The sequence below is a fragment of the Oreochromis niloticus genome, linkage group LG17, assembly GCF_001858045.2.
Source record: "Oreochromis niloticus isolate F11D_XX linkage group LG17, O_niloticus_UMD_NMBU, whole genome shotgun sequence".
NCBI classification, from domain to species: domain Eukaryota; kingdom Metazoa; phylum Chordata; class Actinopteri; order Cichliformes; family Cichlidae; genus Oreochromis; species Oreochromis niloticus.
In genome coordinates this window covers 3,387,282-3,405,939 of record NC_031981.2, presented here as the reverse complement: position 1 = coordinate 3,405,939, position 18,658 = coordinate 3,387,282, and the positions used below count along the sequence as shown (strand labels likewise).

General features: G+C 41.2%; 1 protein-coding gene across 2 annotated transcripts in view; it reads left to right on the top strand.

Annotated features, from left to right (window-relative positions):
- Nucleotides 1–18,658, top strand: part of syn3 (synapsin III) — a 129,486-nt gene that overhangs the window by 15,720 nt on the left and 95,108 nt on the right. For both annotated transcript variants that reach the window (XM_005451810.4, XM_019346992.2), the window contains exon 3: nt 12,648–12,705. In XM_005451810.4, the coding sequence (XP_005451867.1) occupies nt 12,648–12,705 (58 nt within the window). The remainder of the gene's footprint in view (nt 1–12,647; nt 12,706–18,658) is intronic.

Sequence of the window (18,658 nt, the reverse complement as noted above, 5' to 3'; positions counted from 1 at the left end):
AGGCATGTAACATGAGCTTGACATCCCTGATTTGAAGCTTGAATTTGCTTGATGGATGTCTTGAGAGTAAAGACAACTATTACTCATTCTGCAGCATATTATAAATGTTCATCTCCAGCTCCTCTCTGGTATGTTTGGACAATATCATTGACCAATGGCAGCTTTAAGAGTGTCAGTCATGGTGCTGCTGCTAACAATAAAACTGAACCAGCACTGAAGTGGTGACTGTGAATGTCCTCAAGATCAGCTCAGGAGGTGGCTGTCGACTTGAGTCTTGAGCCACTTTAACCAGCAGTTGAAGAGTTAACGCTCGACTCTCAGATGCAGATCGAGGGGGGAAAAAAATTTGGCTGCTCTTTTTGCAACATGTCTTCAACTAAACCTTGTCGCTGTATTTCATCTATAACCGTTGGGAAAGTGATGTATTGTGTGCTGCTTTGCTGTTGAAATCTCTAGGTTGCTCAAATGACAAAGTGAAGATAAGAGTTCCAATTGTGTTGGCCAGGTTTCTGATTTGCTTTATGACCCTTTATTAACTCCTGATGTACTATAGATTTTTTTTTTTAAGCCCCAGGAGTCCAATGGTCTTTCAACATCGCGTTCTAAATATATGCAATGTGGTTTTCATGTATTTACATAGAAAAACATCGAGCTTATCCTATATATGGTTACAAGTTTAGAAGCTAATGTAATGGTTTTTGTATGGAAGAAGTGCGATTGCTAAAAAACACAACTTTAGCTCTTTGACAGACATTCAGCAGGTATATGGACATCCATCCATCCATCCATCCATCCATCCATCCACTTTCTTTTGTTTACTCCATTTTCCAATTTCTGATGGGGGATTCCAAGATGATCCCAGGACAGATAAGATGTGTAATCTCTCCAGTAGACTGGGCCTACTTTAAAGTTTCTCTTCAGCTTGTTGTGCTTAAAAAACACCCCAAAGGTTATCCCAATGAGACGTTTAAACCAATTCCATTGGTTTGCTCCAGACACCCTAGGACAGGGTTGTCCAACTCCAGGCCTCGAGGGCCGGTGTCCTGCAGGTTTTAGATCTCACCCTGGGCCAACAAACCTGAATCAAATGATTAGTTCATTACCAGGCCTCTAGAGAACTTCAAGACATGTTGAGGAGGTCATTTAGCCGTTTAAATCAGCTGTGTTGGATCAAGGACACATCTAAAACCTGCAGGACTCCGGCCCTCGAGGCCTGGAGTTGGACACCTGTGCCCAAGGAAGAAAAAGGCTTTGTGGCCTTTTATATCTGCCATCTCATACTGTCTGTCATAACCCAAAGCTCCTGGCCTTAGCTACAGGTTGGTATTAGCTGGAAAAATTGAAAGGTTACATGTTTCCTGGTGAAAATCAAAATAATTTTGTACTTAAGTGAGCACAAGTGAGAACAGCTTGGGCTAGAAACCCAACTAAACACAACCAGCGCAGATTGTCAGGCCGTGTGAAAAACGATGAATTCTCTTGCAGCTTTTCTTTCTGAATTACTGCTGGAGAGCCATGTGTTTATGTACAGCTGGGAAAAGGGAACAAAATGCCCTGATCATCGGCCATCAATCTTTGAAACGAACTAAACAAAGTGACTGGTGCAGGCAAAGGAATATGTGATTTCCACAGCAGCTGCCTCGCTCTGCTGCCCGAACCTGATTGTTCTTGTTGGAAAAACAAACAAACAAAATAAAATCATTCATGTCATTCATCCAGGCCTTCTACTCGTCTAAATATGCTTAATATGATTCCATTATGACATAAATAAATGGCTTTTAAAAAGACGTTTATATACAGTCATGTGGTCCATAAATGAAACTGTAGTTTTCATTGGGTTGTGCAGGAATATAGTGAAGCTATTTTAGATCTCTTTTGAGTGTAATAGGAACATCAGAACTTGTGCTGTGATTTCAGACAGGTTGCTCAATAGTTTGTCCAGTCTTTCTGAGCAGCCCTGACTCGAGAGCACTGTGAACATATCGGGTGTCCGTTGATCTATCCTTTCCCCCCCGGGGCTGAATTTCCTCCTGGGCATTCCAGCAGAGAGGCTGGGATCTCTGGGGAAACCCTGCTCTGTCCTGACAGACTTGGCCTCCAGCAATGACTGATGCACAATAGCAGTACACAGCACTGAGAGCATCACCGCAACCACCAACAATCCCTCCTTTTCTGCCTCTCCCGCTGCCTGTCTTTCAGGCTGACTCGTAAGACGACGAGCCAAGTAGCTGTCAGTCTGTTTGCTCTGTGTTCTGAATGATATGAGCATCTGATTGCTCAATTCAGCCCCACGGTGGCATGCTGCTTACTTCTTCACGAGTAGCCCAGTACTATTGACATCCCCAAGTCATCTCGAACCACATGAAGAGGATTTTACTTTTCTGTTTTGTCTGCAGAAGAAGCACAGAGGCCACACACTGGCACAAAAAAAGCTAAACATCCTCTTGCTGCATTTGTTAATCTATGCTTTGTCTCACAAAGAGGCCAAACGTTCAGAAGTGTAAAATGAATTCATTAGAAGGCCACTGGGTTTATAAAGCACTCAAAGGGTAAAGACAGGAATTTACTTTAGGAACCTTTAGTGCGCATCTAAAAGGTCCAGATAAAAACGTCCCAGACAGTTTGATTAATTTTATTTGATCATTTTTAGATACAGATTTCTGAAAAAAAAAAGCTTTAAAGTGCACACCTTACAAAACGGGCATGTTTATTTTGGAGAATGCTCTAAACATTAACAACATGAGAAAAGAAACGTGAAGTCGCTCACCTGCTTTCAGTCTGAGTTTGCACAAAGTGAATCAGAGGCAAAGCCTCAAAGTCACTCCTTTATAAAAAAGACGAATACATTTACATGTTTTTCTGCACACAGGGCAAAATCTGAGCATCAGAACTTTTCTACTTTCAGCATCAGCTCTGGTACATAAACCTCACAGTAAATGCAGATGGCACAGTTTTTGTGTTTCAACTTACTGGAGGCCACGACACCCACTCCACTTGATTTACCAGTCAGTGTATGTTCCCACCTTCAGCTATCGCCACCAGCTCTGGGTAGTGACCAAAAGAATGAGACTGCAGGTACAAGTGACAGAAATGACCTTACTCCAAAGGGCCTCACCCTTAGAGAGAGGGTGACGGGGTTGATCATTTGGGAGGGACTGCTGCCCCATCCATGTCAAAAGTAGTCAGATGAGATGCTTTGGGTATCAGCCTCCTGGACGTCTACTAAGTGAAGTGTCCTGCTGGGAGGAAGCCCCGGGGCAGACCCATGACATACTTGTAGGGTTACATCTCTGTGCTGGTTTAAGCTGCGTACATACTGGCAGCGATCGTTTTGCAGCTGCCAGCTGGTTGCTTGCAGACATTCCAGGCTCTGGTTGCCTAGGCGACCTTCTAATGTATTTACTAGCAGGTCAATTCAAGTTATTTATATACTGCCCAATCACAACAGTTACCTCAAGGTGCTTTATATTGTAAGATAGAGACCCTACAATACAATATTGTAAAGGCTTACAATAATATAGAGAAAATTCAAAAAATCCGATGATCCTCTATGAGCAAGGACTTTGGCAACAGTGGGAAGAAAAAATTCCCTCGTAACAGGAAGAAACCTAGAGGGGAGCGAGGGAGGACAAAAGAGCCAGAGGTTAATAATAATAAATGATTAAATGCAGGTCATATTTTTCACTCTCATTGGTATCCTCAGTCCCTTGCCAATAAAGTTTGTTGCAGATCCCGCCCACTTTGCGTTGCCATCATTTATTTTGATTGTAGTCAGTGAAAGCCACAAAACATCATTCACTTTTAGGAATGCCTTGGAAAAGCTGGAGAAGGTGTCCATGGAGGGACTTAGGCTACGTTCACACTGCAGGTGAAAGCGCATCAAATCCGATTTTTACGTCACTGACACAAGACAGACGCCAATTATCAGGGCCGGAGAAGCACCCGAGAAGACATCGCGAACGCTTCCTGGCCATCCCGTGTAGATGTCAGTGAAACTGTTGGGAAGACAACGTTGGAGAAACGTGAACATTTTATTTGTACTGTATAATCTGCAGATTCTGACAGAAATCTGCAGCTATCCTTTGAAGCACCGCTCCTCTCTAAAACAGCAATAAGGATCATTATTAGGTTATTTACATTATTATGTAAATAACAAAATAACTTAAAGCAAAAACTGGGAAACGTAAAGTCCGAAGTCTTTATATTAAGGGCCATCAGTCAAACAATACTGTTTGGTCTGGGTCTAAACAGAGCGAGTTGTGTGTGACGTCTTCTTTTGCGCATGCGGGCCGCTTTGAGCGTTCACACTAGAGCGCGTTTGCGTCGCATTTTATTTGTAGTGTGAACAAGCAGACAAAAAAATCGGATTTGATCAAAAATTCGGAATTGAGCATTAAGACCTGCAGTGTGAACGTAGCCATGGACTGTTGCTCCCACAACCTGCAGCCTGATAAGCAACAGAAGGTGGATGAAGCTACAATTACACTTCTATTACAGATTGAAATGATAAAATGCAGTGGTGAAGTGGAGATGCGACTCACCAGTAATTGCCACAATCCAGCTGTTGATGACACATTAACAGGACATTATGTGAGTTTGGTGCCTGCAGTTATTTGTAGTGTTTTTTTCTGAGTTTATTACAAACCTGCTGCATAAAACCAAAACAGGATCCATCCATGATCTCCTCCAAAACAACAGAGCTGTATGTGTAGCTGTAACGTAAAATAATACCATCCAATTATCTATGCATGCATCCATCGATCCACCCACCCCCTTTGAGTCCAGGGGGCAGCACATTGAGCAGAGAAGCCCAGACTTTCCTCACCAGTGCCACCTCTTGTAGCTCATCCCGGGAGGCACCGAGTCAATTTCAGGCCAGCTGAGAGATATAATCTCTCCAGGGAGTCTGGGGCCTCCTCCCAGTAGGATATGCCCAAAATACCTTACCTAGGAAGCTTCCACGAGGCGTACTAGTGAAATGCCCAAACCACCTGAACTGGCTCCTTGTGGAAGAGTGGTGGCTCTACTCCGAGTCATTCTGGAATAACTGAGCTCGTCACCCTACCTCTAAGAGAGCCCAGCTATCCTTCGAAGCAAACTCATTTCCTCCAAGAATTACTTAGAATAAATTTCCCAGACACAGCAAAACAGTTGTATGAAGCGCTCTCATCAAATGAAACCATGTACTTCACTTCAGAGAGGTCACAGTCTTTCAGCTGCAGTTTAATAAGTTTGTATGGGTTCATTTCCCACAATGTGGCCTTTCAAATCATCAAAGTAACTTTCAAAAAATAGCCACAAAGAAAACTCTGACTTCACGGATTATATGTTACACATATTCCATGAGCTCTGTGGCTCATTCCCTCAACGTGTGAATGAACTGTGAAGAACACAAACATATATGTAACCTATGTCTGACTGACAGGATGCTACTTTAATTTAAAGCCATTGTTCCTAGACTGACATTTCTGTCAAAGCAAGCATGGCTGATCATCTGTGCCCACTAAGATGGGTTTGACCTTTGATCTCTGATCATTCACCTGTGTGATACTTGATACTTTGTGCCCTTCTGCACACAGAAAGCACATCCGTTGTGATCAGCACTATCTGATCTTGGCTGGCTTTTTCTAATCCAGATAACTCTTTATAGTTCCACTTTTATTTTTATTAGTGCTGTCAATAGATTTAAAAAAATTAACAAATTAATCTCACAATTTTCTGTAATTAATCACGATTACTTGATCAATAGCCTGGCTGCAATTACACTTTTTCAACTTTATATTTAAGCTTGTAACAGACATTTATGCAATATAATTAAGTAAATGGAGAATAAACACAAAGAATGTATGCTTAAATTCAAACAGAATTTGAATAGTTTTCTTTTAGCACAGGTTCTCTCCTGTGAAATACAACTTTTAAAAAAAACCTATATACTAATAGGTAAGTATACACTAATATATAATATATATATTAGAGATGGCACGATACCACTTTTTTATGTCCGATACCAATACCGATATCATAAATTTGGATATCTGCCGATACCGATATGAATCCGATATAGTGTGTTTTTTAATCAATAAAACTGTTTTTTTAAATATCTTGCTGCATTTTGTATAAGTTCATACTCAAGTTTAAATAAACAACAACACTAAAGCTATTCTGTTATACCTGCATGCAAAAAATACACTGCACCCAAAATATTTCATAGTTCAGCAACACTGATCAATCTAATAAACTTAAACCTGCTCCATCCTCCCTATTCTGGTATTTTAAAGAGTACTTAGCAGAAATATTAAGCAACCTAACTAATAGGGTTGCAAACTCCCAGCAAAAGAAAATAGGGAACCACCCCCCACCCTCCACGTCATGATGCATCAACTTTAATTTGATGCAGGGTGAAAAAAAATGCACAGAAATTAATTATTTTTCAAGAATAATTAAATAGATTCAACATCTTTCTTCAACAGAATTGCAGAATTCACAGATGGTACCTTCCCAAAGGAAAAAGTACTATAGCTTACTAGGGTATATTAGACTTAATAGTTACTATATACAGTAATGGACTTTATACATTTTACATCAGATTAAAACTTTGGGTGTAAGATTCAGATAATTACTTATTAAAAGCTAGATATTTTAAATGAGAATAAGAAAGAAAAGTATGTCTTTGTGCCCCCTTTTCCCTGTTCATGCCCTATCTGGCTAAACTTTGCTAGATCCGCCCCTGCACAGTTATCAGCCGTCAGCTACGTAGAAAAAGATCCTGGTCTAGAAAATAATATTAAATAAATTCTAACAACAGCTTATCAAGGTTAAACGTGCTGCTGTTGTTCAGCCGCTGGTTTCCTCTTTCTGGTGCAAAGTGGGCCAAAAACAAAGAAGAGAGACGGACTCGCGACAGAAAAGCCGATCAGCTGATCATTAAGCAATTTCAGATTGAAGTAGCAGCAGGAAGGGGAGGGAGAGAGAGGCAGTCGCTCCATATATCGGTTGTTAAGCTTAACATGGGAACGCTTTACAAACATTCAGAGATGAACTTACACACTTGCTTTACTTCTCTCTGGGATAACTTCCTCGGAGATGAAATGCTGGTTTGGTAGCGAGGCTACAAATACACACAGCCGCTCTATCACGTGAGCACACTGCTCCCACGTGCTACGGTTATGAGCCGAGTTACGCCATGTCGCACGTTTTGTGAGGTGCTTTTTTGATATTTAATGGATCGGATTACATTTTTTATTTCTCGCCGATATCCGATCCAGTAATTTAGGCAATACCTCATTTAATCTGTAAATGTTTGTCATTGTCATCTTCGGTCGTCGGCCCTTCATCTTCTCCCTTTACGCCTTATTGGCTGGATCTGTCTCTTGATAGCAATATGTCTCATCTCTCATTTTAAGTGTCCCCCCGTTCACATCACTCCCTCATCTGTCACTCAGGCATCTTTCATATCTGCTGCCTCCCATTACACACGTTCTCAGTGATACCGATACGTAATATCGGATCGGTCCATCTCTAATATATATATATATATATATATATATTATAGCTATAATATATATTAGTGCTGTCAAACAATTAAAATGTTTAATCAGATTCATCACACGGTTACTGTGGATTAATTTTGATTAATCACGATTAAATATTCATTTCATTTCATTCATCTGTATTAATCGAATTTCATTTTGCATGAGCAAACAGACTCGAGAAAATAATAGAAAATATACGCACTTAACATGTTTACTGAACATCTTCAACATTCGTGTTAACAAAAAACTCTATAAACATTTTTCCACTCTCTCTCTGTCACTCTTGGGAGGCACTTCAGGTCCTTGAGACGAGGAACTAAAGCAATGTAAAGCATGTGTTCTCAATGATATTAATAGGTCTGCAGTTTGTTGCAATCCACTTGGCCATTGTGTCAGTCAATATGTCCGATGTAGACTTACTGAGTCCCCGATGCTCCGTGATTGGTTTGTCGCAAGCTGGGAGCCAAAGTCCTAGCATCATCCCCGACTTTGCTTCAGGTCAGTGTGATATTTTAAGCTGCAAGTGCTTCAGTAAAAAGAAAATTACTTCTTGCACATCGTGCAGAATACTTTATGTCGGTCAACTCAAATTTCCCATCGAGTGGGCCAGTGTGCGTTTATCATCTTCCATATTGAGGTGATTGGTTCAGCTGCCCGTCACTACCAGATCAACTGCACATTTGCGCATGTGCGAAGGTAACTCTACTTGGACAAACTGCCCGAAATGCATTGACAGAAACATTTCAGGGATTTTGAGTCATTCTGCACTCCAGATGTGTTAATTGCGAAAAACATTTTTTAATCCCGTTAACCATGATGACGGCTTAATCTGCATTAACGCGTTAATTTTGACAGCACTAATTTTTACTTCTAAAAAAGTTCACATAGCTGCCTAGGACATAGTGTTACAGCAGATGTGACGCTATTGCGAGACTTTGTCTAGATTCTGCTGTCTCCAAGTGGCTAAAGAAATCACAATTTGCCGTTTTAAAGCTGAAGATATTGTGATGGTCTTGTTATGTATCACTATTTTGCCTTTGTGGGAGTCCCTCCTACAGTGGATGTCCAGTCCAGTGGCCCATTTTTGCCCTCGCCACACACATGTGCACAATTAGAAGGTGAAAACAACACCAGCTATGATGTTTTGTAAAAATATGAGGCCAGTATAGAAAATCTCCTTTAAAAACAGAGCAGTATTAGCACAACATCAGCTCTGATGGAGTTCTTCCTAATAAAAGCAGCGATAACACATGCATGACTCATACGCCTTCTATGAGTGGTACACAAAAAGAAGTAACTTATTCTCACGGTTACAAAAAAAAAGAAGTCGTTAAGCTTCGTGGTGTTTATATAGTGGGCGTATGCACGACTGAGGGATGGAAAGCCCAGGCCTCTGTGCAGCGCTTCTACATGTGATCACATCTAAAACACTCATTCAAACCAGAGAGGCCAGTGGTCTGTAAATTAAATTGATGTAAATTAAATGTTTTGCAATACCTTAAACACATACTGGGCTTTTTTTTTGGCCATTCAGCCCGCCTCCTGCTCTGAGGCAGCGGTGGTCCCGACTGTCAGGGGGCACTGCCTGTCTAGTATGTAGGTCAGTCACATTGAAGAATCACAGCTTCCACAATTACAGAGAATGAGACGGCTTGGGACCCAAAACTATCAAGCCCAACAGCTGAGAGATGTTAGGAAAAAAGATCCTCCTCAGTGACTGTAATGAACATTAATGAATGGAGCTAAAAGGACACATGTGGGCAGATGAAAAACAAAAGAAGGCGGACAGGCAGAAGAGGAAAGAGGCTTTCTGTTGTGTGGAAGAGAAAAAAAATGTTGCAAAAAGGGAAATGTGTTTCAGTCTGAGGAGGTTGAAAAGCCCGTCCCAGTAACAGAAGGCCTGCAGTATGTAGCCCAGATCCTCAGCTCCTCAAGCGTCCAGCCTGGAGCCTTTGACAGATTGTTCATTGTCCCACGTCTGAGAGTTCAACAGCATCACCTGCGGCTATAAAACAAAAACAATAACCGAAGATCTACGCTTAAGAAAGGAGAGCTGACTTATATCAGATAATGGTGCTTTTATTTTGAGTTGTGTATCGTTAAATACGAATCAAGTTATGGCAAGTTGTATGCTTGAGTTTTTTTTAACTGTAAGGTTGTTGCAAATGATTGTGAGAAACCCCCTCTTCAGTTATATTCGCCGTATATCATTACCCAACTGGGCACTGGGCAGTTGTGTATGCAAGACAAACTGGACGTATTTTTATTCACATTAATGTAGTCATAGATAAATTGATACTATGAAAGTCTTAGGCTCAGAGCCTCCTCGGTATACAATAAAACTAGAGCATGATATTGTTGATACTGTGGCAGGTGTTGGGTCAGTCCACCATTATGGTCTAAATTAGAAATGAATAAACTGAAACAGCCGGATGGATGGAAACATATTCCAGTTACAGTTATATATTTGACATGGACATAATGTGTAGACACTTAGCTTTCATTTGAGGGTCTCCAGATTCAAATTGGATCAAAGTTTTGGGAGTTTCAGATCCTGAACATGTGCCGCCCTCTTTTCAAAGGGACCAAATGTAATTGGACAACTGACTCAAAGGCTATTTGGGGTGGCTGTAGCTCAGGAGGTAGAGCAGGTCACCTATTAATCAGAAGGTTGGTGGTTCGATCCTTGGCTCCTCCAGTCTGCATGTCAAGTATCCTTGGGCAAGATACTAACCCCAAGTTGCTCTCTGATGCATCCATCGGAGTATGAATGTGTGTGAATGTAGTTAGAAAAAGCACTAAGTACAGATAAAGTGCTTGGGTGAATGTGATATGTTGTATAGAGCGCTTTGAGTACTCCGGGAGAGTAGGAAAGCGCTATATAAGAATCAGTCCATTTACCATTTATTTCATAGGCAGGCGTGGGCAATTCCTTTGTTATTATATACCATTATCAATTAAACAGATATAAGGCCTGGAGCTGATTTGAGGTGTGAAGATTTTTGTTCTGAAAAACATGCAGTTAAAGGAGCTCTCCATGCAGGTGAAACAAGTCATCCTTAACAACAAAAAGACAAAAAAACCATCCAAGAAATGGCTAGAATAGCCGGATTGGCAAAATCTACACTTCGGTAAATCCTGAGAATCAAGGGAAGCACTGGTGAACTGGTGCAAAAAGACCTGGATGTCCACAGAAGACAGTAGCGGATGATCAAAGCATGATTTCCATGGTGCAGAAAAACCCCTTCACAACCAAGTGAACAACACTCTCCAGGAGGTCGGCGTATTGATATCCAAATCTACAATAAAGAGAAGACTGCATGAAAGTAAATACAGAGGGTTCACTGGAAGGCACTCATAAGCCTCAAGAACAGAAAGGCTGAATTCTAAAAAAGCCAGCACGGTTCTGGAAAAACATTCTTTGGACAGATGAAACCAAGATCCACCTCTGTCAGAATGATGGCAAGTAAAAGTTTGGAGAAGACAGCTCATGATCCAAAGGATACCACATCATTTTTTTAAACATACCAGAGGTAGTGTGATGGTTTGGCCGTGCATGGCTGCCAGTGGCACTGGGACACGAGTGTTTACTGATGATGTGACACGGGACAGAAGCAGCCGAATGAATTCTGAGGCGTTCAGAGACAGACTGTCTGCTCAAATCCAGCTAAATGCAGCAAATTGGTTGGGGAGTGTTTCATAATACAGAAAGACAATGATCCTAGACATACAGCCAAAGCAACCCAGGAGTTCATTAAAGCAAAGCAGTGGAATATTCCAAGTCAGTCACCTGATCTCAACCCAGCATTTCACTTGTTGAAGACTAAACTTCAGACAGAAAGGCTCACAAACAAACAGCAACCAAACGCCGCTGCAGTAAAAGCCTGCTAGAGCATTAAAAAGGAGGAAACCCAGCATCTGCTGATGTCCATGAGTTCAAGACTTCAGGCTGTCATTGGCAGCAAAGGGTTTTCAACTAAGTGTTAGAAATAACATTTTATTTTCAGTTATTACTTTTGGGCCCCTGAAATGAAGGGATTGTGTTGAAAAATGCTTTAGTTCCTCACATGTTTATACAATCTTTTTGTTTAACCCACTGAATTAAAGCTGGAAGTCAACTGCATCCTTATTGTTCCATTTAAAATTCTTGGTGGTAATGTACAAAACCAAAATGAGAAGAAGGTTGTCTCTGTCCAAATGTATATGGACCTCATTGTAGCTGCTCTGTGTCTTTTTTAGACTTTTTTTTACTGTGTTTTGTTCGACCGGTTTAGCCATGCGTTGTACATTCAAATTAACCAAAGAGAAAAATATAACAAAGTTCACTTTTCACTTTTCTGTACACAAACAACATCTTGAAATAGCTCACAGAAGCCACGTGCCTCTTGGTAAATCTAAATTCTGCAAGTCTGATGGGACAAAGTCTGATGGGATGTAAGATAACTCTTCTGGTAACTGGAACTTAATTGTGCCAGACCTCGAGGAAACGGCTGCACATCAGGACAGGATGATTCCTGTATTTTTCCCGTGTGACTGTCACGTGACTTCTAAACTTTAGAGCAGTGAGAGATCATTGAGTAAGTCCTCGATATGTAGCAACTGCAGTGCAGTTTCACCCACTCTACAAACTGCTGCCACAAACACATGAGAAAAAGCAACACACAGCTACTCATTCATTATGCTGCCTGTATTAAAAGCACTTTTTTCACCCTTAGCCAAGGGACTGTGTTTACTTGAAGCCCCGCAAGGTCAGATTCTGTAATCATGGAAAATGTGAGTCATTATTTTGCCTACTTGCAAGGTATTTTGGAAGGTCTGTTGAAATTTCAGCTCTCTTTCTATCAAATAAACGGAAAGATATTTTAAGGTTGTTTTCACTGTTAGGAGTGTTTAGAGCACGTACGTTATTCTGCAGGAGAGGAATCACCATGTTGAACAGTGCATATGACCTATAGTAACAAATCATTTTGTGTTGAAACAGTGATTTATATCCTCTGAGTATCGGCTGTAGAAATGCCAGAAGTGCATTATGCAAACAAAATAAGTCATCTGATATGGATCAAAAGCAAATCTATTATCATTTCTTTGACAAACTCTCATTTTTATTTCATCTAGGGCCAAGTATTTCCGAGGGAAAAAGCTGAACGGGGAGTACGAGATCCGTGTCGAGCAGGTACAGTGTATTTAATAACACTATTAAAGTCATCGTTCATAGCTATTGTGTTATGTACTCATTGATCCTTTAAACATAAATATTTTGCTTCGTAGCGATTGCGCAGGCTACATGTCAGTAACTTTGTTCTTTGAAAATATTTATAATAAATGATATGAAATGATTTACGAAATGTTTGGATTTTTATCTGTTCAAAACTCCGAAACCAAAAATGTAAAATAATGAATAATGCACACCAAGGTTGGTGTCCATTATTTTAATAAGAATGTAACAAATGTTGACAGATTATGGCAATCCTGACTTCTCATATCTGACAAACTACATGTAGTGTTCCATTTAAAGTTTTTGTAAATCATCAGTTTGACTCTTTGGGACGTGTGTGCAGTGGTCCCTCGTTTATTGCAGGAGTTGCGTTCCAAAACTAACCTGCAACAGGCGAAATCCGCGAAGTAGTCAGCTTTATTTTTTTACAATTATTCTAGATGTTTTAAGGCTTTAAAACCCCTCACTACACACTTTATACACTTTTCTTAGACAGGCTTGAACATTTTGACTCTTTTCTCTCTTGTTTAAACTCTCAAAGTTCAAACCTTCGTAGAAAAATAAGTCCAGTATTATAGAATGAAACCAACTTCAGAGTCACGCTGCTAGCGATCGAAGATTTATGTAAATTTGACAAGCTGAACGCATTCTGTACTGTACAGGAGACACGGCACAAGATTGACTGACAGTGGTCTACAGCCAATCAGGACGCAGAACACAATGCGCTGTAAAAAAAAAATACACATGCAAAATTGCAAAAAAACAAACAAACAGTGAAACGGCGAGACCACGAAAGGTGAACCACGTTATGGCGAGGGACCACTGTATTGCACTTTTCTTTCGAACGTGAGGGCTTCAAGCATGAAGGCCGTCTTACTTTTCATATGTTTTCTTCAAGCTAAAACTGCACCGCTAGCTTAACGGCTAATTTAAGTTAATGAAGTTGTACTTTGTCTTAATGGACACTTAAAATTTCTTCTCAGTCTTGAAATCTAAATGATAAGAGGTTTTTTTTTTTTTTTTTAAATTAACAGCGTATAACATTTAAGTGAGTGCTTTAGTTGTTTAGGGGAAAAAACCTCCTAACACCTTCACTCGTGTTTCACCATATTCAGGTACTCCTGTAAGGAAGAAAGCTTATGTTAATTCAGTACAGTTATGAAATTACCGCTTATATGTCTAGACATACGGTATTTACAGTGTGTAGATAGCATCTAATTTACCTTAAAAAAAGCTGTTCAGTTTGACATGTGCAAGCCATTGTTGAGACTGAAGCTGTCTTTGAAATGGAGTGCTGTGTTTTTATGTGAGAAGGGAAAGAAACCACAGAAAGCTGGAACGCTGATTTTATAGCCTGTTTGCTTTACTCTCAACTGTTGTGGTCACATCCTCTTTGTAGGACGGCGTGGGAGCAGGAATGAATCAACACTTTCTTTTGATAACTGATTTTTCTTTTTTTAATCTTGCGGCGTCATAATTACTGAACTCCAATAAAAGTGTAGCTGATTTAATAATAAGCTCCCTTAAGACAATAGTGAGGGTGAAGCGGCATATGAGCACCCCTCCACCCCCCACATAGCTCAGCTATAGCTTGAACTGACCTACTTGGATTTTGTTCGACCCTCTTTCCCAGAAGCCCCCTGCACTGACAAATACAAGTCGGTTGCTAATTGCCTTCAGCAGCCAGATTCTTCATCGGCTGTTTGGAGCCTCAGAATGATGGAAACACAATCTCTGTGTGAAAACTTTGCGACATGCTGTGATGAACCATTTTAGGGAACAACAATAAAAGCAGAGAGTCCCACTGCACTGGGTTCTGCTTTATGAATTCCACTGTTGTTGGCTTTTTATATAAATGTCCTTTCTTGAGTGACGTTGGGCTTTGGGGAGGCCAATCAGTGTCTGATAGGTTTCCACTGTGTTTTTCTATCCAGGTATGTTTTTACACACTGCACTGGGAGTGTGTTTGGGATAATTGCTGTTGCCAGTCAAACACTTTCCAGATGATACTACTTGGCAGATAAGAAAAATCTAACTGCACTTTTCTGCCTTCATATTTCCACCCAGTGTGACAGTTTGGGAGCTGAAATGCAGTTCCACACCATGACAGAGCCTCCATCGTGTTTTGTGAACTGTGATCGACTAAAGGGCCCATGCGCATCTCTCAGGTCTTTGTTGCATTTTTTTTTTTTTTGCCATTTTTGAAGAACATGACTTTTAGATGCTATTCAGTTGCTTTAGATTTTAGTTTTTGGGGCCTGCCACTTCCTTTTTTGTCCTCCACTTGTTCAGTTTCCTCAATTTTCTTTAACAAAATGTACACCATGCCAAGATATGCCAAGTATTTGGCTAATAGCTCTTTGGGAATCACTTTGTTGGTGCAAAAATACTTTTTTATGCCTGTCAGATTGTGTTATCTTTGGCACTTTTACAACTAAAGAAATGGGAACAAATGGTGTGACGGGCTGCTAGTGACAAAGTGCCTAAAGATACAATTTCAAATGGGCTCTTTGCTAATTTGTCTGCTTTGTGTAGACACAGCACTGGTGAAAACTGGGCCAATGATCAAAGAAAGATCCACAAAAAGCCTGGAGATCTACTGCTCAAGACTGCTTTGAAAAATTACAAGGCAGTGTGGCTCTTCTGAAGCAAAACATAAAGAAATCGATGGTGGCTCAAGACTTTTGCCCAGTACTGAAAATAGCCTCTTTGTTTTTTTCACCAGTGTTAGCAGATAGCTCAACATTAAGGCCGTTTAGGTGCTCCCTCAGCTGTTTTTTCTCAAATCTCTGTTATAATGTAATTACAAACTGCATGCCTTACATGGATGGACATTTAGTTTGCTAGTTGTCATGCATCATGTTCATGCTGGTTAAGCTTTCTAAAGCAGTGCCAAACCTTCATAACTCTTCTCTGACTTGCTTGCTGCCATATAAGGTACCATCTTTAGCCTCACAGAGCACACACTCACCACAGCGTGTGATGGTGCAGTAAAGGAGGCCGGATGCCCGTCTCTATGAAAGAGGACCAGGAGAGACTGGCTTCGATTCTCAGATGGGATCTCTCATTAAAGTGTGCTCCCTTCACAGGACATTTGCATACCTATTATTGTGGATTATTCCCTCTTATTTACATGACTCACTTCAAACTTCAGTTTAGTCGATGCTCACAGCCCCGTGTACGCTGGCTAATCCAATTTTTCTTTTTTTAACCACTAAACAGATGCTTGTGGGAGTGCTGCTGGTGGCTTCTTTGTGCTCCTAAGTGACTCATAAAACAAGCTTGAACCCATTGCTTTCTCACAAAATCATTACTTGCAGCTTGTTCAGTAGTATTTCTTGATTGTGTTGGGGTTGAGGGTAACTGTATGTCAGCATACCTTCTGGATTACAAATACACAAACAGTCATAACTGCAGAGAGCGTTCCCTGTTTCTGTGTAACTTCTTCACTGCAGTCAGCACTCACAGGGCTGGGAGTTGTAGATTTATTTCTCTCACTGAAGCAGTTAATTCTGATGCCTTAAATGTTATATGATGTTGGAGATTGATCGTAAGCTGTTGTGGGCAACCGTGTTCAATCACATGGTGATTGCCTCCTCAAACGCTCGACTGCGATCACTCTCAGACAGGACAGATTGTCTGCCTTGATCTCACCTCATCATTAGCATCCTCTTCTGTCACACCAACCCTCTGCATGTCTTCCTTCACCACATCCATGAACCCCTCTGTGGTTCTTCCTCTTTCCCTCCTGCTTATATTGAGCATCCTGTGCTCGGTGTATCCATATCCCTCCTGCACATCACAGATTTGCCTCTCTGAGTCTCCACGCTGCTCTACCCAAGCTGTCCCTGTGATGTACGTGATTCTTATCCTGTCCATCCTGCTCATTCCCACTAAAAATCTTTATCTCTGACACCTCTAGCTCCTCCATCTTTCTTTTCAGAATCAGAATCAGAGAGACTTTATTAATCCCAGAGGGAAATTGTGTTGTCATAGCAGCAAATATACAACAGACATCAAGCACTCATATAAAGTGAGTGTAGAAACAGAGATATTGACAGATAAATATTAAGGTAAATAGCTCAATAGAGATACAATTATAAATATACATATAAATATAAAGTGACAGGGAGTGCTGAGGTGTGATTAATTCTGTTCCACATGTGTGGATCTGACCCAAGTGGATGAATTAAAGAGTCTGATGGCAGCAGAAGGAACGAGCTCCTGTAACGTTCCCTCAGACGGTGAGGTTGAAGCAACCTGTTGCTGAAACTGCTCTTCAGATTGTCCAGTGTGTCATGGAGGGGTGGGAGTCATTGTCCATGGTTGCCAGCATTCTGTCACTGATCACCTCCTCCAGAGTGGCGAGCTCGCCAACAACAGACCCAGCCTTCCTGATGAGTTTGTTCAGTCTGTTTGCGTCCTTTGCTTTGATGCCTGCACCACAGCACGCCACAGCAAAGAAGATGTTGCTCGCAACAACAGACTGATAAAACATAGAGAGCAACCTGCTGCATACATTGAAGGTTCTGAGCTTTCGTAGAAAGTAAATCCAGCTCAGACCCTTTTTGTAGGCAGCGTCGCTGTTAGCAGACCACTCCAGCTTCTGGTCCAGGTGATACTTACAGGATGTGAATATTTCACCATCAGTCCCACCAATGCAGAGAGGGGAGGGCCGGGATCTGTTCCTGTCCACCACCAGCTCCTTTGTTTTGGCCACATTTAACTGCAGGTGATTGACCTCACACCACCTCACAGAGCGATCAATCAGTCCTCTGTACTCCTCTTCCTAGCCCATCTCCACACTTCCAGTAATGGCCGTGTCATCAGAGAATTTCTGCAGGAGACGAGTTTCTTTGATGTACTTAAAGTCGGCTGTATAGATGGTGAACAGAAAGGAGGAGTTCCCTGCATTTCCATCCCAATCTGTAATCACTCTAACCTGGTGCACATCCTTTGCAGCTTGATTTCTTGAGGTTTTTTTCTCCTTCCTTAGCGTTCGGCCTCACATACAACTCACTACAAACCATTTCCTTTGCAAGATTAATGAAATTTGCTAAATAGTAAAAGGGTAAAACGGGTTATGACAAAGGCTCGGTAATATGTACAAATTTCCCAGATATTCCTCCTCTCTGTGGTCCTGTCTAACCAAGCAAGACCCAAACAGGGAAACATCAGAAATCAATTATATCCCTAAGATAACCCCGTCTTCTGACCTGCGTCTCTATTATATCCTTCATAGATGTTTCCTTGAGTTTTATCTCGCAGTAGGTGGCTGTAGATTATTCGACCCACTGACTCAGTCAATTTGTTATTTGAACACTTGCCTGCTGTTTTACATTTAGACTCAAGAGCTGTGTTCATTCAGACGAGTGGTACATTCCACAGATCTTTGGAGCTTGTGGGATATCCATCTCCTACAATGCCTTTTGTATGTGTCTGAAGGGTCTTGGATGTGTTGCAGCCTTGTGGCAGTGCCAAGTTCAAGACCTTCTCATTTAGTTTCTCGTGCACTGACAGTTTTTTACTGTGCCTGTTCCACTTTTAGATATTCAGAAAATTCTGACAGTCTGCTGCAAGATTTTTGTAAAGTTCAACAGTTACAATCAATGTTGATCACAGACGTAATGACACCCAACAACAGGCTGGCAGACAAACTGCCTGTTTACTACCCACAAGTCATAAACACTGCAATTTACACAATTGGACAGATTAAACAGAACTGAAGAGGTCTGTTGTTTGCAAAAGAACAAGAGGCACTTCTGTAGGGTTGCCGGCTCATGTGTGGTTTGGGTCGCGCGGGGCAACATCTGCTGAGCAGGCATATGACCTCAGCGCTGTCCACGCTCCTTTCCGCTGCAGTCATGGCAGCTCACAGGCAGTTGGCTGTATGTTATCCGTACCCTTTTTT